The sequence below is a fragment of the Gopherus flavomarginatus genome, chromosome 24 (genome assembly GCF_025201925.1).
Source record: "Gopherus flavomarginatus isolate rGopFla2 chromosome 24, rGopFla2.mat.asm, whole genome shotgun sequence".
In the NCBI taxonomy this organism is placed as follows: Eukaryota; Metazoa; Chordata; order Testudines; family Testudinidae; genus Gopherus; species Gopherus flavomarginatus.
This window is the reverse complement of record NC_066640.1, coordinates 2,542,366-2,557,853: the sequence shown is the minus strand read 5'-3', so window position 1 is coordinate 2,557,853 and position 15,488 is coordinate 2,542,366. Positions and strand designations below refer to the sequence as shown.

The following is a 15,488-nucleotide window of genomic DNA, read 5'->3' as shown; positions in this document are numbered from 1 at the left end:
GGTTACAAAAACAGAAAACCAAATAATAATGGGATTTCAACTACCCCCATGTTGACCTGGCACGTCATCTCAGGATGGGATGCAAAGATTAAATTTCTAGACACAATTAATGGCTGTTTCTTGGAGCAGTTAGTCCTGGAACTAGGAATTCTTGATTTAGTCCTAAGTGGCACACAGGATCTGGTCCAAGAAGTGCATATAGCTGAACCACTTAGCAATAGCAACTATAATGTAATTAAATTTAACATCCCCGTAGGGGACAAAATACCAAAGAAACTCACCACAGTGGCATTTAACTTAAAAAAGGGGAGCTACACAAAAATGAGGAAGGCAAACTATGGACTTATTTGAATCTAAAATTGCTCCGATGAATTTGATTCTCTGGATCGGAGCCAGATGGGCTTTTGAACATTGACTTTCAGATGCAGGTTCTAGAACAAATTGAGTATGTAACTAATGGCTTCTAAGATGTGTTGAGGAGATCGTCCCTGTACCAGCCAACCATCCAGGTAAGGATACACCAAAATATTCCTCCTTCTTAAATGTGCTGCCATGACTTGCTAGCACCATGGTAAATACTCTTGGTGTGTTCAATAGACCAAAGGGTAACACTTGATATTGGTAGTATATGTGTCCTATCATAATCTCATGTACTTCCTGTGTGATAGTATTATTGCTATGTGGAACTACACCTCCTGAATATCAAGAGATGTGAACCAATCCCCTGGATGCAGAGTACGAATTATGGAGGTGAGTGTGATGAGTTCCCCCCAGGGTGCCACTTGGAACTGGGGTACAACTGAGCTCTCTGATACACTAATCTGGGTTCCCTCTCACACTGTGCTGCTGTGACAAACTGCAGACTCGCTCTGAGTCCTACACTTCCTCCAGCATTCACACATGTAGAGACATACCCAGCTGCAGTTACATGCAAGCTCTCTGACCAGTCACTGCATAAACCAACAATAGAGAAGCTACAGTCAAAATAACCACCAGCTTCCCAGACAAGGACCCCAGAGCCCTGGTACCTTCCTGCCCTGGTCCAAACCCCAACCAGTATGAATTTAGTATCTAGTTTGCCTCCCCGCTCAATGTGGAGTGGAAATGCAACAAGTCTGTGTTAAACCAAACTGAGATTTTTCCCCAGACACTTCACTTAAAGGCACACTGGGTTTAAATTAAAACATAAAATAACTTTATTAACTACAAAAGATAGATTTAAGGTGATTATAAGGGATAGAAAACAGACCAAAGAAGATTACCCAGCAAATAAACAAAAATGCAAACTAAGCTTAATATACTAGATAGATTAGATATGACTTAGCAGTTTCTTACCCTGAGAGATGGTACTAGCAGGCTTGCAGATTCTTAAGAGACAAACTGCATTTGCTTTGCAGCTTGGGATCCCCAGGTTTTCATACACAGGCTAGAAATCCCTTTAACCTGGGTCCGGCACTTTCCCCAGTTTGATCTTTGTTCCTCAGGTGTTTCCAGGAGTTTTCTTGTGTGGGGAATGAAGAACAACAAATGATGTCACTCCCTGCCTTATATAGCTTTAGCGTATGGCAGGAACCCTTTGTTCCAAAACCAGTTCCCAAACCAGTGTGTGGAAAAATACAGATATCCCAAAGTAGAGTTTAGAGTCATGTGGCCTTTGCATACCTTGCTGAGTCATAGCAGGCATTACTTATAGGCTGTCTGGAACGTTTACAAGAAGGTTAAGTTCTTCCAGGATCCATTGTCTTTGCTGATGGTCCAACAGCACTGTTTGGCCTCTTCATTGTTGTACCTGAAAGGCTAGTTGTGTGTGTCACCCAGAGTAAGCACATTTTAAATTCAGATACATAGCTAATATTCATACCTTTAGATACAAAAATGATACATGCATACAAATAGGATAATAATTTTCAGCAAATCATAACTTTTTGGATGACATCTTACATTCCCTAATCTTGTACAAAATGTATCATAATTATGCCATAATTATATCATAATAATATCACTATGAAGAATATGGGGTGCGGTATCACAGTGAGGGTAACCATTCTGAACTTCAACTTGTATATGAATGAATTCAGCTTTCTTAAGTCCAAGATGGGTTACCATCCTCCTTTCTTATTTGGGATTTGCTGTAGAACCTTTACCCCCAGTATTGAGGTGGGACCTTTTCTATCGTTCCAATAGAGAGGAGTGAGAGGACCTCCTGTTATAAAAGATCCTTGTGAGAAGAGTCCCTGGAAAAGGAAGGGTAAGGGGCTTTGGAGGAAAGTGTTATGTTATACAAAGCACACAGGATTTTTTATAGAGGAGAAGGCAAAAACGCAGCATTTATTGAGAATACAGCAGTTAGCATATGCTTTTTAGTCATACACATGCACACACACACACATACATACACACACAGAGTCCTGCCGGTTGATGTTTATAGTTATCAGTCCAGAGTTTGGATTAATCTAGTGGCCAGCCAGACTGGTCGCAGAGGGGAGCTGGCCTCTGTCGATCGTGATCCGATGCTCCTGGTGTGTGGCAAGACCAACCCGAACCCCATGGCAAAGTACCCTGTTCCTATAGGTTTTTTTCTCTGTTGAAGTTCATGGATTTTGCTATGTCAGTTTCTGACCGGTTACTTTTTAATTAGTGTAAACATTTCAATACACCTCCAAGAGGGTCATCCTGTCCTGGTTTAGATTTAATCAATTGTCCTTAGGGGTGCCAGCCTTCACCTCAGGGTCGTTAATCTGCCCTTTCTTTATTATAGATGCACATTGATGGTGTCGTTAAGTCTCTTCACTCCTTGTTCCTTAACCATTTGGCTATAATAATGGCCTTCACACCTTATCTCTTCCTGATGCATACATTCCTCATTCCTCTTTTACAGTTAAAGGTATACAGCAGTTTTTATGTTGAGCAAGAAAAGGCATTGTAAATTAAACCTTCCTAAATCTTATAATTAAAACAATTTACATTGGGGCCCAGGCCTTTACCATTCCTCTAATCTCCTTAACATAGACACAATACAAGATCTTGTCTCTTACTTTCTAAACCTTAAAACAAAGAAATGTATATTTAACTAGAGTGCCTAATTTGTAATACATATAGGAAACCATTGTAGATATTATAACTTATCCTAAAACAAAAGGGTGACCATAATCAGTCATAAGGATTGTTCTGGTCTGTCATTCCTTTCTGCTATTCAAAAAGGGTGGCTGACAGGATAAAATCAAATTATACATTAATTCTCATAGTACAATTATAAAATCCTGCTCCTACATAGGCACAGTGAGAAATCAGGTGGTGTGGCCTGATATCATGTCCATAAACCCCTGATCTGTGGTGACAGAGGACCACGAGTCCCTGAAGAGGGTTAGGTGATTCCCAAAAGACAGGATCAGTTCTAGATCTGAAGAGGTGGCTCATATCTCTCAACAGTCCCACCAAAATTAATGCTTCTGTTCTGTGATGCTGGTAGTGACGGGTGGGTTGCTGAGTGTGGCTGCTTGTGTCAATGAATATGTCCTTTTTAGAGGCTCCGTGGACCTCTAATGGAAGAAGGGTGGCGGAGGATGAGATTGCTGTCTAAAATGTTCAATTTTAGGGGCCAGAGTGTAGACAGAGATCATAGAGTTGCTCTTCTTCAAGGTGTGAAAAGTCTCATCTTTTCTTGCACTAAAGAACACTGAACCTTTGAATGGTATGTCCTCAATGGTAGATTGTATTTCCCAAGGGAAGCCAGAGCCTTTCAACCATGAGGTGTCCTCATGACCATCACTATGAACACTGATCAGGAGGCCGTGTCTGCAGCATCCAGCAAAGTCTGGAGACTGGACTTTGCCATGAATTGGCCTTTGTTGATTAAAGAGAAGAGCTCTTCTCTGGTCTGTGGGTGGCTGTCTGTAAAGGCTGCCAACTTTTTGAAGGCTTGGAAGTCATATCTAGCCATTAGAGCATGACAGTTTGCACCCAAAATTATAGTCTTGCTGAGGAATACAACTTATGGTCAAATAAATCAATTCATATTGGTACTCAGTCTTTTGGTGTGGCTTTGTTTTACTGTGACTTCTTGTGTGCAGAAGTCACAACCAGTAAAGATAGCACAAGGTGCGTATAGAAGAACTCAGCTCCGTTAGGTAGGTCTTGGTACTTTTTGTACACCTTGCAGGAAGTTAGTGCTGCTGTGGGTGGTGTTTGCTGGGTCCATGTAGAATGCCCATTAATTTGTGAGTTGACCTCCTGATCTCTTCTATGGGAATCTGTAATGCTGTTGTGATTCTCCTTAGTAGGTCCTGAACCCCTTGAAGTCATCCCCTTGAAGTTGGGAAGGAGAATGGCCTTGTCAAGGGAGAATGAGAATGAGGATAATGTCAGCAGCAGTGGGTCCAACGTCTTCTGGTACCTCCTCAGGAATAAGTGAAGGCTGATCTGGTGAAGGTTCCAGAGCAGCCAGGGTGGCCAAGACTGTGGATGGAAGTGTCCTAGTACACAAGGTCTGAGGTTAATTATTCCTCTTTTTTGCTGACCGAGGTCCCCAGTACAGTCACACTGGCATTGAGAGTTATGAACCAGTGGCCATGGTATTGGGATCCACATTCCATAACCTGATTGATGGGTGTCCCAGTGCCTGTCTGCAGAAAAGTCTCTAGACCATCTGTAAGAGACTGAAGCTCTAGGGAAGTACATGAAAAGAGAAGACTGAGAGGGGACATAGCAGCAGTTTTCAGGTATCTAAAAGGGTGTCATCAGGAGGAGGGAGAAAACTTGTTCACCTTAGCCTCTAATGATAGAAAAAGAAGCAATGGGCTTAAACTGCAGCAAGGGAGATTTAGGTTGGACATTAGGAAAAAGTTCTTAACTGTCAGGGTAGTTAAACACTGGAATAAATTGCCTAGGGAGATTGTGGAATCTCCATCTCTGGAGATATTTAAGAGTAGGTTAGATAAATGTCTATCAGGGATGGTCTAGACAGTATTTGGTCTTGCCATGAGGGCAGGGGACTGGACTCGATGACCTCTCGAGGTCCCTTCCAGTCCTAGAGTCTATGAATCTATGTGCTGCAACCTCTCCGAGTTGTGACTGTCATCTCAGGCCATTAAGGAAGAGTATGTCAGCTCCGTAAGTGGTGTTGTCAATCTTGGTGGGGTAAGTAGAGTCACTGAGGTAGTTAGTGCCACAGTTGCTGAATGTTTTGGCACCATCAGGGAAACTGATGTAGACAATAGAGGTGATTCAGGCTCCTATCTGCAAGTGCTGTAAATCTCTCTGACGCCATATGGTGCTGCAGAGTAGACAGTCTACATGGTGCTGTGGTCTCTTCAAGTAGCAATGTCATCCCAAACTGCTGGGGTTGCTGTGTCTGATGTAGCAATACCATAGAAACTTTTGGTGGTGCCAAATGTGACATCAAGGAAGAGCCTCTGACTGGAGGCAGCTTCATCAGTGACAATTGTGATGATTCCTCAGTCTGCCACTTTGGTGCCAAGGGAGCTTTGGTGGGAACCACACTGGGCCACAAAATCTCAGTGGAAGAATGGTTTGGGGGAGGAGATCTCCTTTTGGATTAGCTCTTTGTAGGGGATCTGCCCCTGGAACTCCCTGAGCCATAAGGGAACTCTGAAGTTCTTTTATTGGGCTTAGTCACTGACACTGAAAAGGGAGCCCCATGAGTCAGTGAACCCATGCTCATGCCAGAGGCGCCCTCTTTCTAAGCTGCCGGTAGTTGCTTGACCCCCACTGCCCCCAAGCTCCCCTCACCTCTTCCCACCCCCTCCACCAAGCATGCCCTGCCCTTGCTGTGTGCCTCCTCCCCAGCACCTCCTGCACACTGCTGAACGCCGGTGTCTGGGAGGCACTGGGAGGGGGGAGAGGAGCTGATCGGGTGCTGAGCACGCGCTATTTTTTCCCTGTGGGTGCTCTGTCCCTGGAATTGGGAGCCAAGCAGGGCCTGGCTCGGGTGGGGGTTGGGCAGAATTGATACCAGCCGGGTGCCCTGGGGCCTGGCCAGGGCGGAGGAGGGGGCCGCGTATCCCCTCAGGACTGGCCAGGTAGGGACCCGGCCGCACTGACACCAGCCGGGTGCCCTGGGGCCTGGCCAGGGTGGAGGCAGGGGCCGCGTATCCCCTCAGGACTGGCCGGGTAGGGACCCGGCCGCACTGACACCAGCCGGGTGCCCTGGGGCCTGGCCAGGGCGGAGGAGGGGGCCGCGTATCCCCTCAGGACTGGCCGGGTAGGGACCCGGCCGCACTGACACCAGCCGGGTGCCCTCGGGGCCTGGCCAGGGCGGAGGAGGGGGCCGCGTATCCCCTCAGGACTGGCCAGGGTAGGGACCAGGGAGCACTGACACCAGCCGGGTGCCCTGGGGCCTGGCCAGGGCGGAGGCAGGGGCCGCGTATCCCCTCAGGACTGGCCGGGTAGGGACCAGGCCGCACTGACACCAGCCGGGTGCCCTGGGGCCTGGCCAGGCTGGGCCGGGCAGCCGGTGCCGGCGGGAGCCCGCCTGCAGGGGTCAGCACGTGACGTAGTAATTCAATTAAAACTTCATCGGCCAGGGCCGGGGCGGGCCCCCAGCGGGCAGTGGTCTCGGCCCTGTCACGTGGTGCGGCCCCAGCGCTGGGCCCGCGGCCTGCTCGGGGGGCGGGTGTCGGGCTGCAGCCGGGCCCCCCCGTCACACCCTGCTCGGCTAGGCCCCGCCCCGCCCCGCCCCCACCGTGCTCAACTGATTGGTTCGGCCGCCTGTCAGCCATCTTGACGCAGTCTCCCATTGGGTGGTGTCTGCGAAATCCGCGATGTGTCCGCCCTCCGGCGTCCCTGGCGGCCGCTCATAGGCGGCAGCGGGAGCGGTTCTCCCCACCCCCAGCGCCCCGCGTCGGTGCCCGGCAGCCAGAGGATCGGCCCCGCCGCCATCGCCATGGGCACCCGGGACGACGAGTACGACTATCTCTTCAAAGGTACCGCGGGCCCCTCCGCGGGCCCCAGGCCCAGGGCGGCCCCTCGGCCGCCGCCAGGCAGCGGGGCGGGGCGGCTGGGCCCGGAGGAGGCGCAGGCCGCTGGGCATGTTCGGCGGGCGGCGGGGCTCGGGGAGCTGCGTGTCCCGGGCCAAGGGACGGCGCCCGCCAGGCTTGGCAGCCCGCGAGGGGGTCGGGGCGGCGTGTGGGATCCGCCGCTGGGAACCGGGCAGCGCTCCGCGCCTGGCGCCGTACATCCCGCCTGCCCCCGGCCGGTCTCTGCCCCCTCCCTCTGCGTGGGGGGGGCAGCGTGTTCTCTTTGTTCCGCAGAAGTCGGGGGGCTGGTGGCGGTTCTGGCTTGATGCACGGAGCTCCCATGTCCCTCCTGTGTGTTTTTTCAAGCACCTTCGAAAACCCGATATTTTTAATCTAGTGGAGAACATGCTCCTAAGTAAGCGCTTGGAAGTAGAGAAAAAGGTGTGAACACCATTTTTTTCTGTTCTTGGACTCTGGCTGCGCCTCTCTCTGTTTTTAAGCCCTTAAAAATGTGTGTTTAATGTTTGGCTGCCTAAGGCTGTCTACACTACACGGCTTTCAGCGACACGGCTGTGCCGCTACATCTGTGCCACTGAAAGTCGGGCAGTGTAGGTGCTGTTTTGTTGGCTCTCCTGAAGGCCAAAAACTTCCACGCCCAACGAACGCACCTGCCAACAACACGCTCTTCACATTGGTGCTTGTCCTCCCAAAACTTTTGTCTTTCTGGGGATGGGAGGTGTTAACGCCTCTGAAAGACAAACGTTTTGTTGTTCAATTGCCAGTGTAGACATAGCCTTAGAAACAACAGGTTAGTATTCATATAAATTTTCCAAAAAACTACCTTTGGGTTGAGACAAAGGGCAAGAAACTTCAGCTCAAGTGTTGCTCAAAAATTGCTAAATGTAAATGGGGGTTAGAGTAGAAAACTCTTATCCACCTTAACTCTAGGACTCTTTGTCGCTTAACTCTAGAGTTGCTGTAATAAGCAGAAATTCCTTTATTGCTGTTCCAGTATTGCTGCAACTTTCTAACTACTGGGCAGCTTTAAACTGAGATTGCTCAGTATATATTTAATGCCCACGTGAAATTAACTTCATAAAATTCTCTGAAGCCGGTTGCCGAACCTCTGCAGATGTTTTTAATATTGGCGGTTTCTCTTTAGAGACTGAAATGACTTTGTGCTCTCATCCAAAAAAATATTGGTGGTGGATGCTCTGGAGTTTTAAGTGTGTGTGTCTATGAACACTAATATCTCATTGTCACAACTTCACTGGCAGCACCAATGATGGTTGCACTAGTGCAGACTGACTGCTGGCCCTAGCTCTGAGCAGATCTGTGACACTGGCAATAACAGCACTCTCACTGTTGCTACCACCAGTTGAGTTGCAACAGTGTGATATTCTAGGACAGAGGTTGGCAACCTTTCAGAAGTGATGCGCCGAGTCTTCATTTATTCACTCTGATTTAAGGGTTCATGTGCCAGTAATACATTTTAACTTCTTTAGAAGGTCTTTTTCTATAAGTCTCTATAATATATAACTAAACTACTGTTGTATGTAAATTCATTTAAAATTAATTAAAATGCAGAGCTCCCTGAACTGGTGGCCAGGACCTGGGCAGGGTGTGTGCCACTGAAAATCAGCTCGCATGCCGCCTTCAGCGTGCCATAGGTTGCCTACCCCTGTTCTAGGAGAACAAGCTGTGGCTCAATGACATCTAGGTGTGTAGTTGACTTTTGGAACTGGAGTAGGATGTGTGTGTTTTCGCTGATGAACAACTTCAAATCCTCAGGAAGGTTATGTGTGTTGTAGGACAGTTGCAAATAGCAATACTTCAAGTGGTACTCCAGGGCACACTACACTGTTAACAGTGGTCCCCAACCTTTTTCATATGGCAGGTGCCACATGAAGGACCATAGCGGTGGTCGAGCATCTGCCAAACTTCGGCTGCGTTGCGGCGGATGCTCGACCGCCGGCCAGGATGCGGGCGCCGCATTGAGGACCCCTGCTGTAACAGTGTCCTCACAGTGAGTTAGTTTGCTGTAGATTAACACACTGCCTTGCCATGCTGGAACTTGCTATATAGACAAGCACTTGTTCTTTTCATTGGTGTCCATGCATAAATATTTTGCTTGCCAGGGGAAAAATGAGGTTTTTGTTTTTTCCATTAGAAGCAGTTTACTGTGTCTTATTTTCATGTAAAGTTAATGTGTGTTGCACTATATGACCCACTCATTTTAAGAGCTGCCAAATAGTTGGAAAACTTCTTTTTCCCCTCCTCCCTTAAAGCACAATTGATTAACTTCCAAAGTATGCTAAGTTGCCAGGCCTCAGTACTAAATCCCATCAGCTTTTCCAAATGGCTCAATATCCAAAGACTTTAAAGCTTGACAGCTGTCTTATTCTTTTCACCCTCAAAAATAATTTGATAAGTAGATGAAAGTACGCAACATTACATGGATCTTGTTTTAAAAAAGCTACACTGTTGAAAAATAGTTGAACTTAAATTAGACTTTATTTTTTCAGGGAAGGACTTGCTTTTGTATTTGTATTGTAAAGTACTTTCTAACATTGTTTAGTGAGGGGGAACCCTGTTCTATGTGGCTGAGAGCCTAAATTCCTTAGGGTGGGGACCATGTCTTCTATGTGTGAAATGGTGCTGGAAATGCACTGATGTTGCTTAGATATTTTTTTATTATTTATCTCTTGGCCCAGCCGTAAAAAATCTGTTGTGCTGTTCCCCTTCTAGCTATGGGATCATGGATACCAGAGAAGGAATAATATAGTGGTTCATGAGTCTGTCCTGGAAAGAGATGGGGCTGCCACCCAGGCTGTGCCTCCAAAAGTAATAAAAAAAACAATGGGTAAGACCAACTTCAATCCCCACTGCCTTGTGAAACTATATATCATGTGTTGTGCAGGCAGTGAAGAAATTACTGGTGTCTGAGTGAATTTTTTGCTGGTATTCTGACCTGCCCTTATTTTTATCTGTGCACTGGCTTTTTGAGTTGTTTCTACCTCTGTTCCAGTGGCCATATATATGGTGGTCTGAGCAGGAAGGAGACAATTGCATTTCAGGAAGGATTTTTGAATTTTACTTTCTCTGTTAAGGGGACAGAAGATGCTAACCACTTTTTCTGAAAAGGACCTGGTATTTATCTCCTGGTGCATCTTTAGGGCACAATTTAACTCTAATTTTAGTTTTACAGACACATTTTGCTAGCAAAAGATATGTACTAATCATCCTCTCAATTTATAGACTCATAGACTCATAGGTCAGAAGGGACCAATCTGATCATCTAGTCTGACCTCCTGCACAAGGCAGGCCACAGAACCCCACCCATCCAATTTTATAACAACCCCTAACCCAGGACTGAGTTATTGAAATCCTCAAAAATGGTTTGAAGACCTCAAGCTGCAGAGAAACCACCAGCAAGCGACCTGTGCCCCACGCTGCAGGGGAAGGCGAAAAACCTCCAGGGCACCTGCCAATCCGCCCTGGAGGAAAATTCCTTCCCGACCCCAAATATGGCGATCAGCTAAACCCTGAGCATGTGGGCAAGAGTCACCAGTTAGCACCCAAGAAGGAATTCTCTGCAGCAACTCAGTACCCATCGCATCCAACATCTCTTAGTAGACCTAATGAGGCTTAAAAATGTCAGGTTTCAGAGGGGTAGCCATGTTAGTCTGTATCAGCAAAAACATGGAGTCCTTGTGGCACCTTAGAGTCTAACACATTTATTTGGGCATAAGCTTTCATGGGCTGGAACCCACTTCATTGGATGCATGGAGTGAAAAATACAATAAGCAGGTATAAATATAGCACTAAAAAAATGAGTTGTCTTACCAAGTGGGGGTGTATGTCAGTGCTGATGAAGCCAATTCAGGTAGAGTGGATGTAGTCCATTCCCAACAGTTGACGAGAAGGGGTGAGTATCAACAGAGGGAAAACTATTTTTCGTAGTGACCCAGCCACTCCCAGTCTTTATTTAGGCCTAATTTGATGGTGTCAAGTTTGCAAATTAATTCCAAGTCTGCAGTTTCTTGTTGAAGTCTGTTTTTGAAATTTTTTTGTTGAAGAATGGCCACGTTTAAGTCTGTTGTTGAGTGTCCAGGGAGATTCAAGTGCTCTCCTACTGGTTTTTGAATGTTACAATTCTTAATGTCTGATTTGTGTCCATTTATTCCTTTGCATAGACACTGTTCAGCTTGGCCAAAGTACATGGCAGAAGGGCATTGCTGGCACATGATGGCATATATCACATTGGTAGATGTGCAGGTGAACGAGCCCCTGATGGTGTGGCTGGGTCACACAGAAAATAATTTTCCCTTTGATACTCTCACTTCCTTGTCAACTGTTGGGAATGGGCCACGTTCACTATGATTGAATTGGCCTCATTAGCACTGACCCCTTCTACTTGGTAAGACAACTCTCATCTTTTCATGTGCTGTATATTTTATACCTGCTTATTGTATTTTTCACTCCATACATCTGATGAAATGGGTTATAGCCCACAAAAGCTTATAACTAAGATTTATTTAGTTCTTTTTTTTAAAAAAAAGCTTCAGAATCACACTTCAACTGTTAAAATGTTTACTGCTTTAGAACTTCCTTTATGAAATCTTGACTTCAGTAACTTTTTTTGTTTGCAAAAATGGTATTCAGCAAAGTTTTATGTGAAACTATTTTGTGTAAACGGACTGCTCAGAATTTGAAAATGGCTGAGAAACTTGAGCATGAACTATTACAACCAGCTCACTGTTTTGGTGTTCCCTCACAGAAGAATTGGCCGTCTCCTGTATGTGGGAGTGGCTGTTCTTTAATATGACACTAGTAGTTATAGAAAGATGGCTGAAGTCTGGCCTCAGGTAATCTGTTGTTTTTGTGCTTGGAGGGTGAAAGTGTGGTTATGGTCAGAGAGCTGCTCTGGGGGACTAGCCATTCTTAGAGTATATCTGTACAATAAACTTTAGTGTCATGTTGTGCATCTTCACTCAAATCTGTTTGTTTTTTTTATTGATCAAAATGAAACTTTTCCCATTGTCTGCATTGCTCTAGCTTTGTCTGTTATGCTCTAGCTGGGGAAGAACAAGCTGATGTCTGCATGTGGCAGAATAGAACTAAAATTGCCAGTGAAGGACTTTGAAGTAAGTCTCTTGTTGGTGAATAATACACCAAGCTGAAACTGTTTGGATTTTTCTATTAGCAAATTAGCTTGCAGTGTGAACATTTAAAAAAGCAGAAACCTTTTGCTTTGAGTTATAAATGGAACATATAGCAAGTGGGTTCACTGGTCTGTTTAGAGCAGGGGTGGGCAAACGTTTTGGCCTGAGGGCCACATTGGGGTGCAGAACTGTGTATGGAGGGCGGGATAGGGAAGGCTGTGCCTCCCCTAAACAGCCTGGCCCCCACACCCATCCACCCCCCCTGCTCCCTGACCCCTATCCACAACCCTGCCCCCCCCCAACCTCTGCCCCATCCAACTGCCCCCCTGCCCCATATCCAATGCCCCAGCCCCCTTACCATGCTGCTCAGAGCAGCATGTCTGGAGCTGCACCTCTTGGCTGGAGCCAGACACACTGCTGTGCTGCCCTGCATGAGTGCGCAGCCCTGCCACCCAGAGCACTGCCCACAAAGTGGCATGGCTGCAGGGGAGGGGCCAGGGATAGCCTACCTGGCCAGGAGCTCAGGGGCCGGGCGGGACGATCCCACAGGCTGGATGTGGCCTGTGGGCTGTAGTTTGCGTACCTGTGATTTAGAGTCAAATACATTAATAGTTGTCCTTCAGTATTTTTTATAATAACCCCAAAATGGTCTTAGAAGTGATTCACTGTACCTGTAAAACTGCAAACTCTATCTGTTATATTCTAATAAGAAAATCAGTTTTTATAGAAAAGTTCACTCTTAAATAAAAATGTTGAAGCCTGCAGGAAGGAAAAATTGCTGACCTTTGTTAAGAAATTCTATCTAGAGGTAGAGAAATATTTGCCTCCTGCTTTTTTGGAAGTATGGCCAGTATAACTGAAGTTAGGTTTATTCATAATAAACCACTTTAAAAAATGCACAAAGATTTGGCATCCTTATGTTAAATTATTTGTAACAAGTCTTATTTCTGCAAGCCCTATTGGGAAATGTGCTCTGATATTGTTTAGAACAGGGGTAGGCAACCTATGGCATGCGTGCTGAAGGTGGCACACGAGCTGATTTTTCAGGAGCACTCGCACTGCCTGGGTCCTAGCCACAAGTCTCGGGGGCTCTGCATTTTAATTTAAGAAGCATCATTTAAAATTAAACATTTTAAATGTATTTGCTTTACATACAACAAAAGTTTAGTTATATATTATAGACTTAGAGAGAGACTTTCTAAAAACATTAAAATGTATTACTGGCATGCGAAACCTTAAGTTAGAGTGAATAAACGAAGACTCAGCACACCACTTCTGAAAGGTTGCCAGCCCCTGGTTTAGTGTTCAAAATACCACAGGCAAAAAATTAAAAGATGCTTACAAAATTTATTGATGGATTCCAAAGCCAGAAAGGATCACTGTGATCACCTAGTCTGAATGTCTGTATTACTAGGGTCCTACGATCTTCACGGCCATGAAAAACATGTCATGGACCATGGAATCTGGTCTTTTGTGTGCTTTTACCCTATACTACACAGTTTTCACCAGGGAGATCAATGTTTCTCAAATTGGGGGTCCTGACCCAAAGTGAAGTTGCAGGGGGTCACAAGGTTATTTTAGGGGGGTTGTGGTATTGCCCCCTTATTGCTGTTCTGCCTTCAGAGCTGGGCAGCTGGAGACAGCTCTGAAGGCAGTGCCCCACCAGCAGCAGCGCGGAACTAAGGTTGGCAATACCATACCATGCCATCCTTATTTCTGGGCTGCTGCTGGACCAGAGTGCTGCCCAGCCAGCAGCTGCTGCTCTCCAGCTGCCCAGCTCTGAAGGCAGCGCCACCGCCAGCAGCAGTGCAGAAGTAAGGGAGTAGTACTGCAACCCAACCCCCCCCCACCAAATCTCCATTTTGGGTCAGGACCCCTACAGTTACACATGAAATTTCAGATTTAAATAGCTGAAATCATGAAATTTACTATTTTTTAAAAGCAGCAAAGAACTCTGTGGTACCTTATAGACTACCAAACGTATTGGAGCATGAGCTTTTGTGGGTGAATGCATTCATCCATGAAAGCTCATGCCCCAATACATTTGTTAGTCTATAAGGTGCCACAGAACTCTTTTTTGCTGCTTTTACAGATCCAGACTAACACGGCTACCCCTCTGACACTCTTTTTAAAAATCCTGTGACTGTGACATTGACCAAAATGGACCTTCTCATGGCCAATGATTGGTTAGCGTCAAAAAGCTCAATATATTTAGCTTATCACTGTAAGGCATGTTTTCAAATCCTTTACTCATTCTTGTGACTCTCTTCTCTGAGCCTACTGCAGTTTATCAATATCCTCCTTGAATTGTGTGTACCAGAACTGAACACAGTATTCCAGTAGTGGTCACACCAGTGCCAGCTACAGAGGTAAAATAACATCTCTCCTCCTACTCTGGATTCCTCTTTTATAAATCCCAGGATTGCATTAGCTGTTTTGGTCACAGCATCATACTGGAAGCCTACCCCCAAATCTTTCTCAGATTCAGTGCTTCCCAGATAGTCCCCCATCCTGTAAGTATGGTCTACATTCTTTGTTCCTGAATAGATACATGATATTTAACCATGTTAAAACTACGGCTGTCGAGCAATTAAAAAAAATTAATAGCAATTAATTGTGCTCTTAAATAATAAGAGAATACCATTTATTAAGTATTTTTGGATCTTCTCCACATTTTCAAATATATTGATTTCGGTTACAAAACAGAATACGAAGTGTACAGTGCTCACTTTATATTTTATTACAAATATTTGCACTATAAAAAAGAAACAAAAGAAATAGTATGTCAGTTCACCTAATACAAGTACTCTGCTGCAGTCTTTTTAGCATTAAAGTTGAACATACAAATGTAGAGTTATGTACCAAAAAAAATGCACTCGAACAAAACAATACAAAACTTCAGAGATTACAGGTCCACTCACTCCTACTTCTTGTACAGCCAATCGCTCAGACCAGGGTTCGGCACTCTTTGGCTGCCCCCTTGTGGGCAGCTGTTTTTTGAGGGGGTACAAGGTGGAGGCTCTGTCTGGGAGGGTGCTTACCACAGGCGGCTCCCAACTGGCACTGCAGCAGGGCTTAGCAGGCTGGCTGGCTGACTGGCTGCCCTGGCCCCACGCCACTCCAGGAAGCAGCTGGCTGCTGGCATGTCTCTGCATGCCCCTTAGTGGGAGGAGGGACAGCGGGTCTTCATGCGCTGCCTGTGCCCACAGGCACTGCCCCTTCAGCTCTCATTGGCTGGTTCCCTCCCCCTCCACACCCCAATCCCCTGCTTTGTAATCAAGGAAGACTGGCACTCAGCGGAAGAGGTGGGAGGTTTGCATGCAGGGGATTTGGAATCTGATACAAAGCC

The 15,488-nt window shown here is 46.1% G+C and overlaps 2 protein-coding genes across 2 annotated transcripts in view; one reads left to right on the top strand and one right to left on the bottom strand.

The window, feature by feature from the left end:
* LOC127040025 (potassium voltage-gated channel subfamily V member 2-like) overlaps positions 1-15,488 on the bottom strand; it is a 346,324-nt gene that overhangs the window by 275,911 nt on the left and 54,925 nt on the right. The gene's annotated exons all lie outside the window — the stretch shown is intronic.
* The window catches only part of RAB11B (RAB11B, member RAS oncogene family), a 41,234-nt gene continuing 32,493 nt past the window's right edge, over positions 6,748-15,488 (top strand). The window contains exon 1 of the mRNA XM_050933828.1: positions 6,748-6,941. Within this exon, the coding sequence (XP_050789785.1) occupies positions 6,902-6,941 (40 nt within the window). The 5' untranslated portion in view covers positions 6,748-6,901. The remainder of the gene's footprint in view (positions 6,942-15,488) is intronic.